We start from the raw sequence: 25107 nt of genomic DNA, 5'->3' as shown, positions 1-25107 counted from the left end.
TGACCTGTTGTTTGGAACCCAACAGCTACTTTACCTGAACACCTTTAAGCTTTCTGATCCTTTTCATGTTGCTGGGAAGCTCTCCTCAAAGCTGTCAGCTGTGATGGCATCAACCTTCTGAGCCCTTTGCAGGTGAAGGGTGATGGCTAGTGCAGTGAAAAGATTGCCTGTCCAATGGGGTGGAGTGTCATTCCTCATCTTATGTTCCTCTCTCTGTTTCAAGCTCCCTTTGGACAGGGGCATTTGTTCTTTGGTCTTGAGACTCCTTGTGTGTCCTGGCTCATGGAAGGGACTCTGATGTGCTATATAAAATAATGCAAACAATAACTCCTAAGAAGCTAGAATTCCTGATGTAAATATTGTGGGGATTTTTAACATCAAGTAATGTATGTATCCAAGTAATGATAGCATCTCCTAGGAGAATCCAGCAGTGACTCCTGGGGATCTGTCCATGATGGAAAGAGGTATGCACCATCAGCATTTTTCTGTTAATGTCATTCAGCTTGCTATGACATATTACTGTGATTAGCAGGTGCTGATGGCTGATCATTCTCATGTGCCTGTATTTATGCCTCCCTGGTGACCGTGAGATTGTAAGGTGCTAGTCATAAATGTTTCGTAACAGTGTAGGAGGTTGTCATCTAAAAGGCTGGCTATCTGGCAACTACATCAGCTGTTGCCTTACAGCAAACTGCTCCCTGACTAGCTCATGGGTGTAACAGTAATCACAGTGTTTGCAAGGGTGCATACACAAAGGAGAGGCAGATGTGAGTAATGGACCTTGCTGCAATCAGCCAAAACAGTTCCACATGGTGGTGTGAGAAGGCAGCCAAACCAAATTAAAGGGATCACCCCATTTCTTCTTGGGAGCCAAGAGGCAGGCAGTTTTGCAATGGTCCCTCTTGTTTCCACTGTGGGAACAGGCATCAGAGTGTTAATTACCAGAGTTCAAGAAAAGGAGCTCTTGTGACTAATGAACTACTCCTTCAACCACAAAAACCTTGAAACTTTTAAAAGGCAAGCTCTTAATTGCATGTTTGAGATGAAGGCCCTAGGGCGGGGGGGTTGTTGGGCTGTATTAACCACATAAAGTTATCAGGCACAGAGGCTTCATGTGCTAGAGACAAGTAATGTAGAGTGTACTGTTACTGCTTTTAGGAAATGAAATGACTTTGTGCTTGACCTGTTTGAGGATAGTATTTATTTTTAGGGCCAGCAAAGGCCTTTTTTTTTTTTTTTTTTTTTTTTTTTTACCTGATAAGGACTATAAAAATTACTCTTACTGCAAAGATGTTGACCTATTTTCCTCACGGAAGGGGCCTAACCTATTAAAGTTGACAAGCCATGGAGGCAGCCACCTTAGGAAGTATGCTTCAAAGGGGGAAGTGCTTTTGTGTTGCCTGTAGTCAGTGTGTAATTACTGTGATTAATATTAATATTGCATGTGATTGAATTCTTTGCTCATTCTTGCTTCCGTTTTATTCCTTTGGAAGAGTATTTATCCATGCTGTTGTGAAGAGGTTGTTAGCAACAGTAAACCAGATGGGCAGAGGCTTGGTGATGGGATGTATGAGCTGATGGAAGATGGGATAAAGTGGGCTGAAGTTTTGATTTTTGTCTCTGAGTGGAACGGATTGGTTGTTTTTTAAGTTGGGTTGTTGTTTTGCCAGGGAGTTGTGCTATGCAGTCGTCTCTAAAGGCTTCCCTTGCTGGAGGTTGCAACATGGAGATGGAGAGTGGCTGGGTGGGGGTCTGGCCGGTCCCCTCTGTCCCAAAGCTCCCCAGGCCCAGCCAGTTCCTCCTCTAGGAAGAGGGTGTGAGCTGCTGCTGTCAGCTCTGGTCTGCAAGTAAATGCATGTTTTTGGTTTCTGTGGCTCTCATTCCAGCATCTTTCAGCAGAATTTGTGTGTGTGTGAGAGGGGGAAACAGTAGTTGAAGTTTAGTGTCTGCAGACCAAGAGGTCGATGACAGTTTTATATCTATTAGAATTGAAAATGTTGGGGGTAAAAGATGTGTCTGTCTTACTTCACATGAGCGGGATGGGATGTCTAGAGAGAGTAACTTGGGGATAAGAAGACTTCTATGTTACCCTGTTTATTATATGCTCATAATCCTCTTCTGTGGATTGCTTGCTTTTGAGATACTGCTACTTCTGTCAATTTGAAATGAACACTAAGATAGGAAAATAATGCAAAAAATTTATATGCTTACTGTAGTTGAAGCAGTGTGACTGTTCAAAGGTCAGTTAAATGGTCTTTGTTAGGTGAATTTCTCAAGTGGAAACTTTCAATAGTAATTTCTCCTCATCTTTCCTCTTGTGGCTGTATTTCCCTTTTATTCCTGGTATTTTCCTGTTACGTGATCTTTCCCAGGTGGTATTTTGTCATGTTGGTCTTACTTGGGTAGGAGCAGCCTCACTGTCTCCTGGCGGTTTTATAACAGTTTTCAGAGGATTTTGGACTTTTTTCCTCAGTAAAGAAGATGCTTATAGAAGTGACAAAGAGCAGCAAATGTTTTGGTGAATTGCATTAATCCTTGGGTGGGGAGCCCTCATTCTTTGCCAGCTAATGGTAAGCAGAAGACAGGAGTGCCTGGTAGCCTCTGTGGTGACAGTTTGGAAATAAGTTGGTACTTCACAGCTTTCTGCTTATGGGCCTCCATTACTTGTGCAGAGGGCACCGCTGGAGTTGGTGGGTTTTCTGGAAGTTTTGGTAGAGAGCACAGGGGGATGGTACCATCCTCTCACTAGCGGTCTCAGTTTGGGGATGTGAAGCCAAGTCTGCATAAAGAGAGAGTATCTGTGTAAGATACTCTTTCTTTGCTGTTGTGTCGATAACTTATAAAAATCACTAATGCCTTTAATTTAGAAAAGAAACCCTCCTTTCCCTCCCCCCTCCCCACCCCTTACCTTCCCCCACTGTTCCCCACCCTCTGTAAGACCTAATGATTAACTTGGGTGTAAATAAGGTCACTACAGTGCCTGTAAGTGAAGAACAAAGATGAACAGTGATCAAACAGGTTTCCATAAATCACCGTCTTAAAAGTCCATTGCTGCATAGTTAACAAATAGGAGTACTCTCAGAGGTTGAAGAGGATCAACCTGGTTATATGTTCTCTCTCCCCTTACACAGTAGCACACCAAAGTATTACTTCTGAATTTATGTTTCCAAATACATCCTTGGGCACAGTGAGCAATTTCTCATGATTTGGAAATTTGAAAATTTGATCACTAGCTGGAGATTGCTACACAGTACTAACTGTGCGGCAGATCAACTTGCAGAAGTCCAAGCTGTGGAAATAAGCTCTAGCTTGAAGAAGGTATTTGATCTTTTTAGGTAGCTTGGAAATAAGGCTCTGTAATACTTGAGATAAAGTATGCATCCAGGAGAGAGGCTGCTCAGGCAGCTTTAAGTTGGTCAAAACAAACAAGTAACTGTATTTGAATAGAACTTAAGATATTTCTGGGTTGAATGTACTATCTTTTTATTAGTGGGCAAACTGTTTCTTGTAAGTTTCCATGCCTTTCAGTTTCATACAGTCTTTATATCCATCAGATGGCATTTTTACAAAAATGATGCAACTTTTAAAGATGGGAAAGGGAGAGGGAGGAGAGAAAAAATAAATTGTAAATTTTTTAAGGAATTTTGTAACCTTTTACATGTTTTGAATTAGTGGCTCTATTAAGTCCATTCTGTGACTAAGCTAATTAGAACTCCTTTGAAAGATCAGGAGAAGAGGAGAACATACCATATTTCAGTTTTGCTCTGGAAAGTTATGTTGAAGACAAGATAAGTATTTGTTAGAATAAAGTGGCTAGGCTTCTTCCAAATCTGTATTTCAAGGACCAGCAAAGCTTTGAGAATTTTACAGTGCTCATGAAATGTAACTTAGTTCTTTACACTTGAAGAGAAGAATAGGGTAGAATGTTAGTTACGGAGCTACATAAGGCACTCAGTTTCATGTGAAACTTTGCATTTACTACTTCTCATTATTTCTACTCTTTGAACTGATTTGTAAAAAACACTGACGTTTGTAATAGCTGGTAGTGGACAGCATAAAACATCTGAGCACCAACAGGATGCTTGATTTTTTTAAAACTTAATGCTATTTGAAAGGTAGACAGAGGAGCAGTAACTAGAAGAAAAATAAGAAATGAATGTCTAGGTGACCCTAGAAATAGAAATTGGGGAGGGGAGCATATTCGATTTAAAAAACAGGTGCAAAAATGATTGCACCCACTGTTTTTAGGGCAGTATTTGCATCCGTTTGTTTCTAGCCTGTTTTTCACCTGTTTCAGAGACTTCTGGATCGAGTTCATTCTTTGTGATTAACTACTGTGTTAAGTGCAGTCATCCCTCCCCTACTGTTGCAGTTTCTCTCACACATCTTCGTAACCCAAGCTAGGGACATTACATTGAAGAGTTTTGTCTGTATGATTTTACTGTTAACAGGTATCTTCTGTTGTTAGTGTCCAAGTAAATAGCCATATCCTTGTGATTATGTGCTTGGGGTAGCTAAAGCAGGGTCTACATTCAGGAAACTGCAATATGCTCTGAATCATCAACATAAGTGTACAAGAAGTATCTGTGGGGTTTGTTTATTTATAAAAAGAGTAACCAAGAAGAGTGAGGAAGAGCAACTGGATTTGCTGGGAAGCAGGAACACAAACCTGTCATAGTGATGCAAAAGTTAATAGGTGACATTTTGATCACTGCTCTTAATACAGCAGCAGAACTGTAGGTTATTTTTGGTGCTTAAAGTAATGTTACAGGTTCAGGATCAGGGCCTCATTGTAAAAGATTGCATGCAATCTCCCACAGACACACACGTACACATGTAATGCACTCCCCAAGGACTAAATTGTGTCAGACATTAAGAATGCAAACCATTTATGGGATTTTCATCCCGTAGTGCATCTGTTCTGCAAATACAGAACTCCAAAGCCTTAAGGGGAGATTGTCCACTTAATACTCTCTTAGAAGTAGGGCTGTTAAATGGTTAGTTTATCACTTTCACAACTGTTAACTATTTAGACTTATTTAAAATCCAATTTAGAGAATCCTCCCCCTTGGTTACTGTACAGCTGTAGACATGGCTGATACAAAGTTTGATATAACTGAAATGGGGAGTAATAGTGTTTGGGATGAGGGAGAACTATGGTCCTTACAAGGTGGGTCAACCACTGGGTTAACAGACACTTTATCCGTGGGTGGCTTGTAAGTTTTTAGGAAGTGTCTCCCTGTTTTTGCCCCTTGTAAGGGTTGCCTTTCTCTATCAGTTCCTGCCCGTTCAGCTGTTGAATTTGTGCTTAACCAAGACAAGCATGGGAATGGTGATTTTTTTTTTTTAAATTGATTATTGATTAATTTGTTTTGTATGAAAGCCAATTCTAATGAAAAAAGTTAACATACAAAGAAAAAGATATTTTGCTAAAACAAGCTTTGAAAGTAACATTGTTCTTTAAAAAAAAAATAGTGACATAGAAAAAACTCAGTATGAGGAAAAAAATTGACTATACATAAGAAATCAGTGATGCCATGTAGACAAAGAGAATTGTTAAATGCATGAGAATAATGAACTGAAGAAGCATTGCTTTGAAGTGTCAGTAGGCAAAAGATGACATAGGTGGAAATACAGGTGGCTGTATTTTACTGAGGTTAACTCTCTGAAGCAGAAACATTTCCTCGTTCAGACAACTTTGAATTTTTTATACCTTGATGTTTCATCTTGTCATGGTGCTGATGCATTCACAGTAACACGAAGTTTACATTAACATTACAATTGAAATGGCAAGACTTTGTAAGGGGAATGGCTCATTAAATTGTCCAGGAGTGCTCCCATGTCTGGTGCTGTTGTGAAAATTGTTTTTAAATTTTGTTGTGAATTACTTTAAAGTATAGTAATGATGAAGTTAGGTGCTAGAAAAGTTCAGGGGTAGGGAGCTGCCTCTTGGTAAGTTTAACTTCATATGTCTGCTGCTTGGAAAACTGGAGCAAGGAGATGTGAGGGATGGGGTGAAACCTGCCAAAGGACATACCACTCAGTAAGAAGTGAAATGTTGCTTCACTTTAAGCAACATTATGCAAAATGACTGATAGTAATAACATCTGTCTGACCAGCAGCCTGGGACACTGATGTGACACAGCGTAGCCAGTTTTGAACACTTAGGCAGTAAATGCACTTGGTGTGTCTTGAATATTTTATATCTGGGGATATGGTGAGAGCAGTGTCATGCAGGAGGGACTTTCTTGTTGTTAAGTACTGACAGTGCAGAGATCTTCTCTATCTATGTCCCATCTTCTCTTCTCTTCTCCTCCCCTCCCCTCCCCCCCCCCCCCCCCCAATACTTAGAGGGGCAAATAGGATTGTCAGCTATACCTTGTAGGACCATGTATTAAAGTGCTAGCTGTGCAACCCTCCATCCCACACCGCACTATTCCTCACTATCCTCTATGTTTTGTGGCATTCCCTGCCCCTTGTCCGACATCCCATCAGTCATAAGTGCCTTCTTATATTCATTAAGTCCAGTCCTGCGACATCTCTCTGGTTCCTCCTGTATGGCACCTACACAGTATATTTCCCAAAACCTTTGCCTTGCATGGTGTCATTTGCTGCCAGGCTGTGCACTAGTGTCTCAGGGATGGTGTATGTTGGTCCACAACACAGAGCTTGTCCAGCCTGCTATTTGCAGTGTTTCTCTGGTGCACTGATGTGCCTCCCAGTAGGTGCTCAGACACAGCCGAAGCACCCGATGGAGCCCCTCATCACCTCTAGTTTGGCTCTGTGTCAAACTATTGCTATGGGTGGGACCTGGAAGGTTTTCTGGCAAGGGGGTGGTAGTGTGGTGCAGGTGAGAAAGAAGGGGATCAGGGATGTTGGAGAGAGGAGTGGGATGGACGATGGGAAGAATGAGACTAGAGAGCTGGTCTTCAGCCATACAACATGACTTACAGACTGTGTCCTAATTCTGTAATTTCCACAGCTTCCAGAGTTTTTGCCTCTGGGGACTTAAATGATTCCATATTCCTGCTATAGATTAAGCTACAATATGTATTTCACTAGAACTATAAAACAAAATTAAATAGTTTCCATTAAAAAAAAAAAATCTGGTTCCTGTAATCTTGTGGATGACTCCACAGCTAGCATTGAGATTATTTTAGGTTCAGTGCTATTATACTTCTGTAAGCAAAATGGTAAAGTGTTTAAAAGGCTTGTTTTGAGTAAAAGTTCTCCTGTAAAAAGTGTGTGTTAGGACAGTGGTATAAAAAAGAAACCACCCAGCATATTCAGCATGGTTGTGTGAGTTGGAAAATTCTGGGAAATGTATTTCTCTGCGGTTGCATTGATTTAGTGAAAACATCTGTATCTGTTAGTAGCAGAAATAAGATTTATTTTGGGCTTCTCTTTGGAGCTCTAAGAGAGGTGTATTTCCTCACACCCATTAAGTGGGGTCCGCAGCTGGTCCAGTGAGGAGCAGCGTGGGGCGGGGGGTGCGTGTGTGTCTCATGAGGTACAAGTCAGGTCTCTGACAGATGAGCTCTGCTGGGCATAGTTGTGCCACTTTCTGCTGTTTATCCCCCATCCCCCTGCAACTTTCTGCCCTCGTTCTCTGCAGTACTTCCACAGCAAAGATGGCAGACCAGAGTGTGTCCTCGTACATGTTTTCCCAATTTACAGCCCATTGTACTAGCTGAAGCTGCTGCTGATGTTGAGCTTATAAAGGTCCTGTTGCAGTGGTTGAGGCACAGGCATCTGTGCAGCTTGCCTTCTCCTGTCAAGATGTTGATGTTAAGTGGCTGGGACAAATCCATCTCTGGTGGTGCGGCGGAGCTTTACCTCAGTTTTGGATAAAAGTGAGTTGGCAGTAACCGACTATGCATCTCTTTTTGCCATCTGGGATCCAATGAAGTGAATGTTCTGAGGTGATGTTGTCCTCCTGCATGTAGCCTCCTCACTGAGAGAATGAGTCGGGGTGTTGGGCCAGCCTGAAGATGAAATGGCAATTAGTCTCCTACCTCAGTTCTTGTTGCCACCTAGCTGCAGAAGAGACAAATGCTGTGGTATGCCTATGGGTGGTTTGTTTCTGAGGTAGTCATCCCGTATGCTCTGTACAGGAGAGGGCATGGGGTGAAGTGGATTGGTTCCCTAGAAAGCCTAGCACTGTACGGAGGGAGGGACAAAGGTCTTGTCTGTAGATTCTTCTCAACTGCAGCTTTCAGTGGCCGAATACCACTCTGCTTTCATTCCTGCCAAAACCCTGCTGTGCCTAGGCAAAGCTGTTATTTGCATCAATGGAATGAACAATTAATTTTTCAATGAGAGAGAAAAACAGACCTACATTGACTACAGAAGTTGCAAATTCCTGTTTAAGTATAATTTAAAATGTATTGGCCAGCATGTCTTAAAGTGTACTTAGTATGAAGAAAAAGCCTTAGTGGGGTGAGAAAAAGGAATACTGGAATCATCTGGTTTTCTCCACTTTTTACTTTTTATTTTACCACTTGCTTTTGTTTCCTGCTGGAGAACAACTTAGTGGTTCTTTGAGCCCATGTGCCTTGGGAAACAACTTCTGAGCATCCAAGAGGAGTGAGATTTTCAAGCCCAGGGTGGAACAGAGTTCCCACACTTAAACTTTGGTGAAAGTTTCATTGTCAGAGTTTTGACGCAGTATGTGAGGATGATGCTTTATGTCACTAATAGCCTGTAGGACACATTAATTTGTCCTGATGTATGTGGAACAGTTCTACACTCATTGCTTGAGTGGAATTAATGAAGCCACTCTACACTGGTGTAACACAGTAACTAACTTCTGTTGATGTCCTGTTTAAGCAACACCTTTTGATTTGTCATGGACGTCAGTTGCAAGCAACAAAAAAGAAGAGAATTTTCTAGGGTGTAGGAAGGAGCTGGCAGTGTTTTTAAACCTTTTAAATCCTGTTGCATCTATCTCTCACCATAGCCATTTAGTCATCTTTCTTGCCTCCCCTAATGCATGTGACTTTAAAGTCACACTGAGTGATTATTCTTTTACCATGCTAAAAGCTCCATATTTGCTGACAGTGTCAGTCATGTCTTCACCAGCAAAATGATTTTTCTTAGGTTGTGACAAACACTAGGGTATGTTCACTGGGTGCAATGGCTGTCAAAAGAGTTTGAATTAGTTCAAGAACAATCTCTTAGTAACAATTAAATGTGAATTTTTCTGCCATTGAAGTAGTCTACTACAGTATGCTGTACCAAGCTCTGTCGGTTTAAAATAATTTTTCTGGGGGGAATAAGCTGATTGCTAGATATAATGGTAAAAACTTAGGGTGAAAAAGAGTAACAAGATCTGGGTCATACTTGCTGGAAGTGCTTCTGTGTCAGTGGAGAGCCATTCTAAACCCATTTAATTACAGCTATTTTAAATGCAACCAACAGACACCAAAGGCACACCTTTGCACATATTAGTATATTGGGCAAAGAGATGTTTTCTTGTTTCAGTTTGGAGTTTATAGTAGTTCTTAGGTGCTACTTGAGCAATAAAAGTTGATTAAATAAAAATGCTTCACTGCAGTATACCCGGGGGATGAATGCAAGTTGCATCTTGCCACAAGTAGGATATTGTTTTTACTGCGAAGTCGGGGAGGATGTTGTCAGCAGTGTCCCTGAAGACATCTTGTGGTATTGGCTAGGAAGCTATTTGGGCCTGTCTGCCTAGGGCAGGTGTGTTCTCTATTTTAATGTGTTTTGCATGCATTTGCTGAATGTTGGCTTTCATCAGATGTTCTGTTGAAACTTAGAGTGCCAGGTCTATCTGCAGAGAACATATGGATATGCTCTGCTTCCATCTCATTTATTTAGTTTGCCAAACAAAATCTGTTAAAGCACAGAAAGATTGCTTTCGCCAAGCGTAGCTGGTCAGTGAGTGATGTAGTTGATTCTTAAAAGAGAAAACCAAAGCATGAGTGTTGTATTGTGTGAACTACTTCATGACATGGAACTTAATCCTTGATGCAGACAGGGAACGTACACCGAAGTCAGCAGGAAAAAATGGTGTGCATCAGTTTTCTTCTTTTTTTTCATCCTTCATCTTTCCCTGGTCAGCAGTCCTGTTCTGGTGGTGGCTGGGATTAGCAAAGAGTTACAGCTGAAATGCTGCCAGCAAGATATCATGCTGCCAGGTGTTTGAGGTCTTGAATATGAGCCCTTGTTTGTGGTTCCTATTCCTCCTTCTTGGAAACCCATTTTCCCAAGATGAGTATTTGGGGTGGCACTGCGGAGTCTGGCTGCCTGGGGCTGAGTGGTAAGTCCTGAACAAGGATGTCTCTCATCTCTTTCCTCTTCCTTCTGGGTTGTCATGGTTTAACCCCAGCCGGCAACTAAGCACCACACAGCTGCTCGCTCGCTCCCCCCGTGGTGGGATGGGGGAGAGAATCGGAAGGGTAAAAGTGAGAAGACTCGTGAATTGAGGTAAAGACAGTTTAATAGGTAAAGCAAAAGCGCGCACAAGCAAAGCAAAACAAGGAATTCATTCACCACTTCCCATCAGCAGGCAGGTGTTCAGCCATCCCCAGGAAAGCAGGGCTCCGTCACATGTAACCGTTACTTGGGAAGACAAACGCCATCACTCCCAACGTCCCCCCCCTTCCATCTTCTTCCCCCAGCTTTATATGCTGAGCATGACATTGTATGGTATGGAATATCCCTTTGGTCAGCTGGGGTCAGCTGTCCCGGCTGTGTCCCCTCCCAGCTTCTTGTGCACCCCCAGCCTGCTCACTGGTGGGGTGGGGTGAGAGGTAGAAAAGGCCTTGACTCTGTGTGAGCACTGCTCAGCAGTAAGGAAAACATCTCTGTATTATCAACACTGTTTCCAGCACAAATCCAAAGCATAGCCCCATACTAGCTACTACGAAGAAAATTAACTCTATCCCAGGCAAAACCAGCACACAGGTGAGTCAAAATTTCAGTCCTAGAAGCCAAATGATACTTAATGGCCTGATATTCAGAGGTGGAGTCAATTGCATTTTCTCAGGGAAGTGGGTGACATTAGCGAGCATGATGGCAGCAAAGCCCCAGTAGGTTATGGCCTAGTACATGCAGCAGGGGCCCACAGCTGTGCACAGATGTCCAGTCTAGCTCTGCTGGTGAAAAACATAACTGCATGTGTATTCTGACCCACCTGCCTTCAAATTGGTGGGAATGTAATACAATAGATTTTGTTTGTTTGTTTCCTGATATACTCTACTTTTTCATGTCTAGAGGCAATACCCTGTCAAATTGAAAAAGACTTTAATTTCTGTCTCTCTGTGGTAGTGGCATAGTGATCTGTTTTTCAGTGTAGTAAAGTATGATTGGCCTATGTCTTCATGCTTGTATCTTTTATAAAGAGAGATTTTTCTGGTTAAATCTATGTTGTTATGCTGTGTCTTCTTGTTGTTTTGGTGTTTGTTTTTTTTCCTTAGAAACATGGCATGCCAGCACAATTCACTTTTCAATTTCTATAGCATTACATTTTAATTTTGCCTTTAATTTGAAGCCTTAAAGCTATGTCATAATAAGAAACCCCATATGGAAAATAGTAGAAATAGGTTTTTCTTTCCCCACCCCAATTTTTTCATGAGTTCCCTGAAAAAGAGCTATTAAAAAGAAAGAAAACTCAACTTTGAGTTTTAGCTGAAATGCTTTTGGAATTAAATACCGTTAACTTTACATTTATTATAGAATTACTTATATCTCAGTTTATTGTATGCTACCATTCACTCATGTCAAATATATTTTTGCAGTCCTGATGCAAGTTCGTTCATTGTCAACTGAAGGTACAATTTCTAAATTAATTCACTCTTGCAATTTCCCACTTGTTGTTAGTATCTCAAGCTGGATTACAACCCACAAGAGCAGCTGTATGATTCACTGTGATCTATTTCCTAGTATTACTAGGGTCTATTTTTGCTATGTTTTTTTTACCAGTCTGTAAAAGCTTTGGTTATATCTTTTGGCTTAAATTGATATCACAATACAGTATGAGTGTTTAGCCTTTTCGTCCATACACACCCCCTCCCCCCCATCTCTCTGTATAGAGTTTTTGCATTTTTGGGAAAGTCTTGTGTCACTATTACAGTAAATGCTAACACCAACAGTAGCTTTCACTAGTGAAGAGAGAACAATTTTCTTAAGTCGTAGGATAAAAGTAATTAAAAGGAAGCTGCCATCTACACTTTGGTGCTGTGTGTGGCACAGCTGTGGAATTCCTGTGTCCTGTAGCTCAGTGTCCTATCCTGAGTGTTTGCCAAAAAGGGATATGTTAAGGAGGATCATAGGAAAGATGACAGATTGTGTGTTTCCTTCTGTAGGCTTCCTCAAGCCTTCAACCATTTCTGTTTGAGTCTTTCAGTCAGACACGACTTCTGTGGCACTTTGTTTCATGAACCTGTTCACCTTCCCCTGAACCCACAGGGATATTGAACGTTCATTGCATACTGGTGTGTGAAGAATCACTCTTTTATTGCTTGTTTGGACCTGTTATATTCTAGCTTCATTGGCTCTCCCTAATTCCTGTATTGGAAGAGATGATGTATAATCAGTGCTCTTTTTTTCTGTGCTACTTCTGGCTTTATGGGCCTTTATTGTGTCCTTCTCCTCCCTACAATTTTTTCCTCTGTAAAGGCTCCACTCTTACTTACTCCACGTCTGCTTAGTTTCCTGAAAATATTTTGTGAGGGAAATTTGAGTAGGTTTTTCTGGCTTTTGTAGAGAGAGGTCTTGCTTTGCAAACCTGCTGCAGTTCTTGGAAGGGTTCAGCAAGCGTGTGGACAAAAGCTATTTTGACTCTTCCTTAACATACTTCGTGATTTACCCTGTGAAGTGTTGAAGCTTATAATCGTCCTCAAATTTACAGTCTGGAGCATGATAATGGTCCTGCTGGAATGGACTCACTCAATGGCTTTGTAGGGAGGACTGGTAAAAAGTATAGCACAGCAGAAGGCCTGTCAATCTGAGATTGCATCTATATGGAGCGACTAAAGGTTAAACACAGTGTCCATAGCCCTTCTGGTCAGGATGGTTTACAACCCGGATTTACCCACCAGTTCTCTTACAAGGCAAAGCTTTCAATTTTGCATTCAAAAGAAGCTATGGGATTGAATGGAATAAATGGATTTATTTTGAGGTAGCGTGAACACATGTGTATGTAGTCTGTTTTTTCCAGGCTAAATATGTTAGTTGGAAATACTGAAAATAGGAGCATGTTGCAAAAGGCTTTCTGTGCAACTGTCAGTCAGAGGGGATTACAGAGGGGACAGTAAAGCACTCATTATCAAAGTTGAAGGCTTCGCCCTTTCCCTCTGTCCTGCTGTGACCTTCATGAGGGAGCTGCCCTTTGCATCCCTGCTGGCAGGCAGAGGCCAGCAATTTGTCTGGCTCCATCCCTGTATGAAGGGGGGGACAGACAAGAAACTTCTGTATCATTCTGGCTGTTTTAGGCAATGCCTGTCCTCAGCAAAGCTAGACCTAATGCCTGGTGAGGCAAGAGGCCATGCCTGCTTGGTTTTAAACAGAAATGTGGAAGAGTTGCTTACAATTGACTACATGAGGAGAACTTATTTTTTAAACAAGCTAGTTTATGCAGGAGACACTTTGTGATGCTGATAATAAGCAGCTCTTGCTCTTCAATTCTGGTGGGTTTTTTTAAGGGATTGATACTTCAGATGGTGGCAGTGTTATGAATGGTTGTGAAACTACTAGGATTAAAAAACTGAATGAGGAAGGGTTTTTTACCTTTGTACACTAGACAGTAATTCAAAGATCTCTTGAAGGCTTTTATTTTTTCTTGGCAAACTAAGGCCTTTGAGCTCTTTTCTGGCCCCTATAAGTGGCTCACACCAACTAATAACTAAACTTTTGTTCTGAAAACTTATGGAAAGATAAATGCTAAAACAATCAGGCATGTGGGTCCTAGAAATTCAGTTCTTACCTAGGCTCAAACTGTTACTGAATTAAGTTTGCACTGACTGCTCTAGATTTATTTTTTTATCATCCTTTTAAAGGACCTTGAATTCCTTTGTTAAAGTCATCGCTGGCTCTGTTTGTCTGTAATATTGCAGGAGGAGAATGGTATCTGTGGTGTTAGAGTGGAACAACCTTCCCACTGCGTTCTATATTAGAAAACAAACACACAGTTTTCTTTTTCTCCTTTGTTTTCTGTTTCTTCCTTTTCACCCTGTACCTGTCCTACTGAGCTGCTTCAGCTTTTCACAGCTGTCTTGCAGACCCTTTTTCCTTACTTTCATTCGCTTTCTCAGGTGCTGGCTCAGCCGCTTATGAAGTAGCTCTTTTCTCTTTCTAGAGTTCGTTTGCTGCCTTGATTCCTTCCTGCTTTTTCTTTTATTAATTTCTTCCAGTCCTGGAAATAGCTTCCTCACTTCATGTCCTCCATCTATCACAATAACAGTTTTAAAATGATGTGGAATATAAATTATGCTATAATGGCATGTACCATGGGGTATGTCAAAGATTCTCCTAGAATTGATGATCTTTCAAAGCTTGGGAGGATGGATTGGAGTTGGTGTGTGCAAGGAGTCTTTAGAGACTGAAAGTGGCAACTGAATAGACCCTGAAGGGGAGACTGGAATAAGAGAGACTTTCTTAGGTGGGAAGCTCAGATTCTTATAACATTTGAATGTGTGTTTCTTAAGGTGATGAGGCAAAAAAAGACTTCGGCAGTCCTACCTAGCCAGCTGTCCAAGGTCTGAGGGAGCTCCTTGATGGGCTGAGGGTTGTAGTTGAACCTTGGTGCTACCCTGAGACGCCAGGTGCTGCCAGTTTGTTAGTCACCCAATAGAGAAGAGATGAGTACATGTTCATAATAATAAGGCTTTATTTCCTTGAGACAGTGAGCAATGATCCCCGTGGTGGTGCTATGAGAAGGAGAAGGTCTTGTACTTATGAGTTCTTCCTCTGTTCAAGTGGCTTGTGCTCCTCCTGCTTCCTCGTGTCAGCTTTGGCATTTTATGAGCTATCCTGAGAATCTGTTCAAGTTCCTGAAGTAATGGAAAACGATCCCTGTCACCTTGCAGTTCCCCCTCCCCGTTCCTTGCTCAGTTCCTTGCCCTGTTTATCTCCCCTTCCCCTTCCTTGCTACTCCCCCCACCCCCCCATGTTGGAGTATATAGACTCTGTGGTCTCACAAGAGAAGAGAGTGAGGAAGAGTAGGATGGTGGGAGGAGAGAAGAGGTGGTGAGTCAACTGGTTTTGGACCTATGGCCATAATACATTAGTTAACTGTTTTTATTGCTTTATGGTAGGTAAATTATTTGGTAATGTCCAGCACAGAAGCTGAGCAAAAAGCATGAAACCACTTAACGATTCTACTTATAAAATACACATCTCTAGTACTTTGGGAGTCAGATATGTCATTGCGGAATGGCTGACATCTATCAACAGTAGAAATGTTAATTCTCTCTGAATAGTAAACAGATAGGTATGGCTTAGACCCAAGCCTCCCCTTTAACCCCCTCAAAGTTGGGTTGTTTTTCCCCCTCAGTTCTTATTCAAAATAACTTTCTTAATCTTGGAAACAGACTGAGATTGGTATCAGTGCAAATCTGTAAGTGTAAGCCCTGTCCTAATGTTTCTGCATGAATGCAAGGTATTGAATGTCTTCTGGGGTGCTTTGTGTGGTGGTGGAAGGTTATTTTAGACAGAAAAGTCTAGACAGTTCCTAGGATCTATTGCACATCTCTACACCTGCCAAAATTTGGGAGTTTTGTTCAAGTTGCACTGCAGTTCCTCAGAAGGGTTTTCACAATACGAATAACACTAACTAGACTAGTCTCTCTTCCTCCCCAAAAAATCACTGCTACTGTTGTTGTAAAACTTGGGTAACATTCTGCAATTGCTATTTCTATTTCCATCTTCCCTCATTCTCTTAACAATTATGTAAGTAGGAAGAATGTTATCTTTTGTGCATGATTTTGATGTACGTGCAAGGAATAATATAAAGATTTCTCACATGCAATTGACACAAATGCTTTTTAAACACACTTTGAGCATAAAATGAATAGATTAGACTTCAGAAGGGCTCTTCAGTGGGTAAAGGAAATAAATACAGATATCTTTTCAAATGTCCGAGTCATAATTGTATATTTTTGGAAATAGAGAAAACTATTTTCTTGCTTGAACCTGCTAATATTGCACTGTTGAAAATGACATGGCATGTAAGACAGCGTCTGAGTAATGTAGACTGCTTTTTGTAGTTTTTAATTCATCTAAGTTTCTCAAAAATATTTAGACTTTGCTAATGGGCAGTACCAAGTCTATGTGAGGCTCTGAAGTTCACAGAGAGAATACATAGAAAGAACTAAGATGTTTGGAAGAAGGAAAAAATGAGCAGTTCATTTAGATTACCAGTGGTATTTGAATGCTGACTTTTTAAACTTTACTTAAATATTATTTAGTTTATTTTATTGAACTGATTTATGAGTCCTTTTTTCCTCCCTCTTCTTTCCCTCTTGGAGAAATAGGAATTTTTTGGTTTGCATAGGATGTTTAAACATTTCATTCATACAATGGAAAATTAAACAATAGACTATAAATGTGGTTGCAATCTCAGTTAAAATGTTTAAGATTTTTCCATATGTTTCTCAGTAAAAATAATAACAACACTGATGTTAGTAAGCTCATCTTAAACCATTAGTGAATGCTTGCCATGAGTGCGTGGGTCTGTCTTCACTTCCTGCTTTGCATAGTTTTGGTCACTTAATCTTAAATACATTTCTAGCTGAGCGGCTGTGCCTCTGTGTTGACTGTTTTGAATTAACATTTGTGTGATTTTGTAATATTTTATTTTACAAAATGTAGTCTTATGGTGTGATTGTAGAAGTATTGTTTTTAAGGACTCTTATTAAAAAAATATTTTAGAGGTAGCTGTTGAAGTTGTAATAGACCTTCAAGAACAGGCAAGCATGAATTAAAGGAAAAAAGCACAGGCAAGCTGAAAGCCATAGTTGTATTTCTTGGGGGAGATATATACATTTGTGTGTCTCGTTTTAGCATAGAATGAGGATCTAGAAAGTTGAGTCAACACACAGAAAGGATAGTAGGCAAAAGCAACACTGCATCCAAAAAAACTTAAAAAATAAAAACTTCATTGCATGCTGAATAAAGTGTTTTATTTTAGGTGTTTGTGTAATTTGTAATGGAAACTATGGGCTTACAATGGCAAATGATGGGAAACAGTGGTCTGCAAGACAGCATTAAAAATTGGGAATGCCAAATACGTGCACTGTATGTCAGCCTCGGTTGAGAACTTGTTTTGAAAAAATAAATTGTTAAACAATGAAGGCCAGATCTTTTTATTATTTTTTCCTGGGAAAAGAGTTTGTATAGCCTAAGGGAGAATTTGGTGCCTGTGGGAAAGAGAACACTGGGCTCAATTTTCAAAATTTATGCGGCTTTGCCAAGACAGATGGGGAGAAACAAGAATGCACCCCAAACTACTGTAGCCCTGGGAGACTCTGCTCATCTTGCATGCAGGTTTTCCCATTCATAATTATGCTTAAAAATCAAGCTGTGCGCACTATAGCTCTGCACGTGGAGGAGTCAAGCTTGTTCAGCCAGATTTTGATGTACTGCAGTAACTAAGCTTGCCCGAGTCATGTAAAGGGGTGACTGTTAAGTGCCAGGGTGTCTGTCATTAATTTCTGAGCGAGCGTTATAAAGGCAAGTGATGCGTATTAAGTAAGCCTGTGCCTTTGAGAGTCTGTAATCTACAGATGTGCTGTGACCGGACACTGCAAGGCAGCAGTGACTGCTCGTGCTGCTGTTATGAAATGAATGTTTCATGTGACTCCTTGAACCCCCCCTTGTGATTTGTCTCAAATATTTTCTTGGCAGTAGAGTGTGCTCGGAGTGCTTGTTTTCCAGGCTGCTACTGCAGCTCCATGAGTGGAACTGAGTGCTGGTCTTCTGGCTCTCGTTTCCTTGTAGTTCAGGATGCTGTTCGTGTTTCTCATCTGCAGCATTCGACATCCTGTCCATCTCAATGGCTTCCTTTTGAGCCAGCGTAGCGGATAAACATCCTTTATACAGCTAAAGGTTCAATTTTTTTTTTTTAAAATGTAATGGTCAAACAATGTATCTGTTCTGGATGCTACAAAGTAGATGTTGAATGTGTAATCTGAATTTTTGCTCCTGTCAACTATTTTCAGTGAATGTGGTGTATTTCTACAAAACAGATCTAACTGGATCTGTTCCTTTTGCTCTAGCTAATATGTTGAAGTGGAACAGGGCATCAAGAGCACTGCATCATCTGTAAAATAAGACATCCATCCAAATTTTTTCCCTAGGTTGTTGCTGCTCACAGGATCTTTAAGAACAGAGGAAATTAGCAGAATACACAAGAAAACAGGATTAACACATGAAGTTTAGTTAAATAAAACAAAATGAAAACCAGAAATCCTTTCTGTAATCACTAGGGAAAAGATACTGTAGGGAACAGGATCATAGAGTCACAATTTAAAGTGAGGATTTTGGGGATATTGATTTTTGGGACAAAATACTCTAAACTGTTTTAAAAATACTTCATAGATACAAAAGTGAATTAGCTTTCTTATTGGTGTGTGCCGTTAATCCTTAGCAAGGGGAAGGAATGGCTGATTCAGGAAGCTGCAGGGTCTCATAGATCAAGGGAATAATGAGACTTGAGCCAAACATCATTTTGATTGCTTTGCCTTTGATTGTTCCATTTTCCTCTCATCATTCATTTAGCCCTTCTATATATAAGTGGATGGGGAGCTGCAGGTTTTTGTGCTTTTGTTTGTTTGCTTGTTTAATTAGGCTTTGGGCAAGATCTTCCTTCTTGCCTTGCGTTGTATTTCTTTTTTTTTTTTGTCAGTTATTTTTTGTTGTTGTTGCTTTGGTTGCCCTTCAGGGTTTTGGGTTACTGTGATAGCTGAGTCTACACATGCCCCCTGATAGCTGTACCTATACAGACACCAAAGGGACGTTCTTACCTGCTGAGCTTGATCCACAAGGAGCAGGTGGATTGTGCATTGTCTTAGGTGACCCAAAGATCCACATAGCCTGTGTGCTCTGTTTCTATGCCCCTGTGGTACAACTTCAGTCTCACTGCAAGTTTCTTTTATAATTTGGTATCGCATATTGTATGAACTTGCAATTTGTGCCTTTCACAGGGTTTGTTTTTGTTGTGTGTGTGGTTTTTTGGTGTTATTTGTTGGTGGGTTTTTTTTTTTAACTGGGGGAAGGGGAAGAAAAGACAGACATTTGTAATCGCATCCCCTGCTTTCTCTCTTGTGTTTTGGTAGGCCTGGACGATTGCCTGCAGCAGTATGTTCATAAATTTGAACGGGAGAAGATAAATGGTGAACAGCTGTTACAGATTTCTCACCAGGACCTTGAAGACTTGGGTATCTCACGGATTGGACACCAGGAACTGGTTCTAGAGGCTGTGGATCTCCTGTGTGCACTGGTTAGTTAAGTTGTGAACAGACACACAAAGAATTTTTTAGTGTTCTTTTGGGTGACTAACTAAGGCAAGTCTGATAAAACCAGAATACCTGTGTCTCTTGCTTTCTGTTACACATTATGGTAAAAGAAAACAGTAAGAATTTGTTTAATTGTTGCAAGCTTTGTGTTAATTGCTCTTTAACTTTTTCCTGATAAGAGGCAATGCTAATTCATTTGGCTGCACTTCTGAAGAAAGAAGTTGTCTGAGTAGCATTGTTAGATCTTGTGGCTCCTGTTAGCGAACACAGTGATTAAAATTGCTATTGAGTAGAGTGAATTTGTCATAGAAGACAGCAGCTGTCATTTCAACAGTATGTCTTCTAATGGTTCATCACATCAGTTGAAATGGGTTTAAGGCAATTCTGTAGTCTATGTACAAAGTGAAGAAAATGTTCTTAATGAGGGATGTTTTGCTAACTCAGTTACAGTCGAGTTCAACTCTCATTGGATTTGGAATTTAAGCTGTTCCTCTGTCTTACTCCTGATATATAACTGTGCAGATACTTTTAAAACAAACACACTCTGCAAAGAATAAATATATTTTGGATTATTTTACTAGCACAGGCTTTATTTAAAAGCCGTAGTTTGGACATAGTCTTGAAGATGTTTGATGTAACGCAGCGAATGAGCGCCAGAGGTATATATGATTGCATCAGAGAGAAGGGTGGGAAAGGCTGACTGATGATTCCTCGGCCAGCACTGGCCCGCCTTCCTTTCATTAGGCAAGACTTGCAGCACCGAGCATACTCCTCTTAAAATGCAGAGTCTTTATTGCCTGTGTGATCCATGCTTTATTTGCTGCAGGGATCATTTGTACTCCATAACCAGGAACAAATTGGATAGCCTGTCCTGAAAGAAGTATATTTAATGAAATCACTTCATACAATCTGAAATGTTTCCCAAAGACTTGCTCTTATATTTGAAAAAAGTTTTATTTCCTCTTCAGTATTTGATCTATCAAAAATTTTTAACACTTAACTTGAAAATCTAATAGAACAACATAATTAGCCTGAAATGCAGTTCATGTTGTGGGAAGGGATAATCTGTCGGGCAAGTGAAGGGGGCTGGTGAGTTAGTAAATGTACTGTGTGCTGTATACCGTCCTGACTGAAGTAATGGATGTGGCAGCCCCCAAAGGCACTTTTTTCTTCTTTCTTTTTAAAACACTAGAATAAAATGAACAAAGCTGGATGACCGCCAGAACCTAAAGCTGTGTTTTATCTCCTACAATTTCCTTCTAATTTCCTTTGTAGACAAAAGTTTTGACCTCAGACTCGTTTCTGGAAATCCTTTGTGAAATGCAGCTCAATTTAATGCATTAGACAAGGGTTCACATATTGCAGCTGAAATGTCCTTGTTCCCTTTTAAGACGTGGAGGAAGAATTCCCATGTTTTAGTTATGCCCTTTGTCACCTTCTTGATGCCCCTTCCCTTGACTTTTTGGGATTGTTGTATAAAATGACTGTTGATTTTGTTCCTGAGGGGATGGTGTGTTTTAAGTTCTAGTGACAGCCAATTTTTTTATTTTGCTGTCTCTTCTCTTTGTGTAAGAGAATAAAAGTTTCCCTATTCCACCTGTGTGAGTTCTTTTGAAAGTGGGTCTGTGTGTTGATATCATTTTAGTGGCTGGTGTTTTTTTTGTGTGTGTGTGTATATGGTGACATTTCCCTAACTTTTGGGGCCTTGAATTAAAAAGCAAAGGAACTATGTTTGGGATTTTTTTTTTTCTGTTCCGCCCCCTGCTTTTAGCTCACACTGTGGAAATGTGGCATTGGCTGGACCAGCCTGAGGTCAGGCTTTTAAAATTGTCGTTCTTGGGGGGTGGGGGGGCGCTGAGGGGGTTTTGGTGGTTCCCCAGGTCTGGAGTTCTCAAGAAGAATTTCCCTTTTTATCTAGTTTTGCCTTGGCAGTTTTTCAACTGAGCTTCCTTCAGATCGGTGCTTTGGTTCCCTCACGCCACAGGAGGACTTGCGGCACTAAAGGCAGTGAAGCAGCTGTCTTTGGAACATCTTTCTCCTTCAGTAACTCTTTTCAAGCATTGACCATACAGACCTTTTTTCCAGCCTCAGTAGATCAGTCATAAAAATACAGTGTGAAGGTAGTCCTTTCCTTGAGAAAGGACTCCAAATACACTTTTTTTTTTTTGTTTAAGATTTTATAGGGATAGAGCCTTCTTTGGCAGCTACACTGCCAAGCTGAAAATATGTCTGCAAGTTACGGTGTTTGCTGCTGCAGTAAGTGAACTCTGGAACCAGTATAGCTGAAAGAGAAATGAATGCATCTTTCTCTGCTGCTTTGGTGATGAGGCAGTGTTCCCTCATCTCCTCATAGCAGTGGCTGCACGTGCAACAAAGCTGCAGCTGAAGAGGCAGCAGGAGAGTGTGTGGACAGGGATAAAAAGTGAAGGTTTCCTGTGAGCACACGGTTCTGTTGCTCTCAAGCTGGTCTAGTAGACTTTTCTGAACAGATATGGAAGACTTATTTAAGGAATTTAGAGGACATATCAAAAAAACTGAATTCCCCAGAGGGGGCAACATACAGCAACTTGAGTGCCTCCACCTTTTTGTTGATGTCAGTATTTGCTTGGGGGAGAAAAGGGATGGGAGGAAGATATTTCTTAGTTGACTGAAGTATTTGGGGGAGGAGAGAGCAAACATACATAAATATGCTTTCTAAACTCATGCAAAACCACAAAAACAGGGGCAGGGATCCAGAAAATAAGCTTTCTCAGCCAAATAATTGGGACAAAAAGCATCTAGAGAGGTGGTGAAAACTGAATACTTACTCATCATTCCCTGATGAGTAGACTTCCCTGTTTGGGCTTAATAAATATAAAACAATGCAAGCATTAACAGGAAACTGTATGCAAATATTTTCACTTTTAATGTGTTCTTTGGATTAGATTTCTGAGTCTTTGCCTACACTGTATGATGGAAGAGTTTGGAAGCAAAAAAGCAGCTGATTTTTCTTGAGGTTAGAATGAAGAGATTCTAGTTTTAAGCAATCAAAAAAAAAATCAACCACAAAACAAAAAGAACATAGTTTTTACTGTTGTGCCTTTGATAATTTCACTGGTAGTAATGTTCTGCCAGCATATTTGCAGTGCAACAAAATATAACATCATAACATAAAATAGAACATGCATACATGAAGACTTATCCTTTGTGGCTAATCCTTGTCAAAAGCACCACATCTATGCACCACCTCATAAGATTTCAGTTTTCTAGAGGTCTCAACTTAAATTTAGTGCAGTTTATTAGGAAAGTTGGGAATCCAAAGGATTCTTTAGGATGCATTTTTGTTAGAAGAGAGAGAGCAAGAATGGGTGACTGTGACAGTACCTTGTGTTAACTCTAGTGTTTATATAGGCATGCAGTGAGTTGGATCAGCTTTTGAGCAGGCACTCAGTCTGGTTTTATTAATTTTTTTTTTTTTTTTCCCAGAGCTGGTTTTTAGTTGGATTGGCCAGCAGATCCAGCTCATCACACTGCGGCACATGAACATGGCTGTGAAGGGGAAGGCGATGCTGCCCCTGGTTAGTAGCAGAGCTCTGGATCAGCCCAAGTCAGCTCTGACACAACTGCTGTGCTCTTTTGACTTCAGTTAGCCACAATTTTTTTTTTTTTTAAATTTTATGTTGGCTGCCTGACCTTGAGCAATTCTTTGGTCAGTGTACTTTTTCTCATTAAATGCAATGGAGTTTGGAAAGCGCGCGCTCTTGTGCACATGTGCTCTCTCATGCACGTGTGCATGCTGTCTCTCGCTGCAGCCCTGCGTGTGGCTCCCCAGGTTAATGAGTAACAACTTGGGAATGTTTGACATAGGGTGCTCTTGACCGCTGGCTTCAGCCTGTGTTTTGATGAAAGCAACTTTGATGTTTTAAATTGGGAGCGATAGGAAAATGTAATGTGTTCTTTTGGTTCACATCTAAAACCTTTTGGTTGCTTAAATAATAATCTGTTAAATATTGTAGCCTCAATCCTGTAGAAATATTTCAAAAAAGCCTGCTAAGCTTTGCACTTCAACTGTGTGTCCCTGTGAAGGCTGTTTGGTGTGCTGCCATGCTATCAACATTCCTATCTGTCCTGAATTGGGGCTACAGCTCCATGACAGGTTAAATTAATCCAAGTCAACTGCTGCCTCCACCCCTTTCTGTCCTCTGATTAGTGATCTTTTGTGCTTGCATTCACCTGACCTTGAGGTGAGCTACTTCAGGGAGCTAAACGAGCTGAGAGCACACTACAGTAAGAAAGGGAGTAGGTTTTTTGAATGGTTTAGTTTCCCAAACCAGACCTCCCAACAGACTGGACATTGCAAGTGAAGGAGCAGAAAAATAGCAGAAATAGGTGGTTATGCGTGAGGTGGTGGAGATAGTGTCAGCTTGGATAGAAACATTGCTATATCTGGTGAAGGGGCATAATGTTTTCTGTGTATTAGAGCAAACAGGTGAGGAGACTGGCTTGCCCCTGGAGCAGAGGTGGTTTGGGTTGTGATGACCCTTTGTTCTGGGGAAGTTCATCCCTCAGGGCTGATCCATAGTTGGAGAATTCCGTCGCTTGTACTGAAGAGCTGCATGTTCCCTGTTGTGCTGGATAGGCATAGTGCTTAGCCAGGACTTTTCCTAGAGCACAGACTGCTGGTTTAGATATCTCAGGTGCACTCTGTAGAGTCTCTGGGGGAAGTTGTAGGAAAGCTTATTGCAGTGACTTGGAGAGCTTGGCTGTGATGTGCCCTTGATAGGCTGTTGGGGAGACCAGTTGCAGTCATAGCGTGGAGCCCCTATATCTTCAGAGGCAACACCGGTGTTGCTGAAGTCCGCTTCAAAACTGAGAACTATTTGACAGAATTATTTAAAAACTAGCTGAACTGGAAAAGTCACACCAGACTGACCTGCTGTATAAATCAGGTGAAAGAGGTGTGATAATGAGTATGTGAATGTTTTAGGGCCAAAGCCAAAAGCTGACCTGGTGTTATCAACATGTGTCCTCTTAAATGCTGGGGCCATCTCTAATTGCAGACAGCCACAGGTGGTGGGCATGATTTCTGCACCTGAATGACAGAAAGAAAGACCTGGAGATACTTAAATATGTGAAGACTCTCTCAAGTTCTGACCAGAGCGATTAGGTGGTTATACCACTGTACAGAAAAAAATCTTTTGTATTTTCTGTCCCTTTATGGAAGGAGGGGGGGGGGGGGGTGTGGGGTGTGTGTCAGTGTCCTCTAATTCCCCTGTTAAAGGGGGAGATTTCTGGCACATGGCTACTTACAAATTCTTGTGGTCACAGGAATTTACCCCACATCCAGACCTGTTGGTGAAAAAGTATTCCTCCAAAAATAGACTAATATGCAATGTCCTGTGAGGAGGAGAAAACTAACTGCAAGAAATGCATCTGAATGATGCTCTTGTGTTTTTTGTGGGGTTTTTTTTTGTTAAAATTAAAAGGTGATAAGTTCACACATGACTGTGCAAGTACTTAACTTTGTTTAATAATCCAAATCTTTCCCTCTCTGTGATCCTGGAAAATTTAAGGATATCCTTTGCTGTTGCAACAGTGGCATTTTTTTTAATTGGATATATCCTCTCAACCCCTACTCCTGGCTGCA

The 25107-nt window shown here is 40.9% G+C and overlaps 1 protein-coding gene across 3 annotated transcripts in view; it reads left to right on the top strand.

Moving 5' to 3' along the window:
- The window catches only part of CNKSR3 (CNKSR family member 3), a 59701-nt gene that overhangs the window by 12642 nt on the left and 21952 nt on the right, over positions 1-25107 (top strand). For all 3 annotated transcript variants that reach the window (XM_050893849.1, XM_050893850.1, XM_050893847.1), the window contains exon 2: positions 19302-19465. In XM_050893849.1, coding sequence (XP_050749806.1) covers positions 19302-19465 — 164 coding nt within the window. The remainder of the gene's footprint in view (positions 1-19301; positions 19466-25107) is intronic.

The sequence above is a fragment of the Gymnogyps californianus genome, chromosome 3 (genome assembly GCF_018139145.2).
Source record: "Gymnogyps californianus isolate 813 chromosome 3, ASM1813914v2, whole genome shotgun sequence".
Lineage (NCBI taxonomy): Eukaryota > Metazoa > Chordata > Aves > Accipitriformes > Cathartidae > Gymnogyps > Gymnogyps californianus.
Note: the sequence above shows the minus strand (reverse complement) of the source record. Positions and strands in the feature narration are given on the sequence as shown.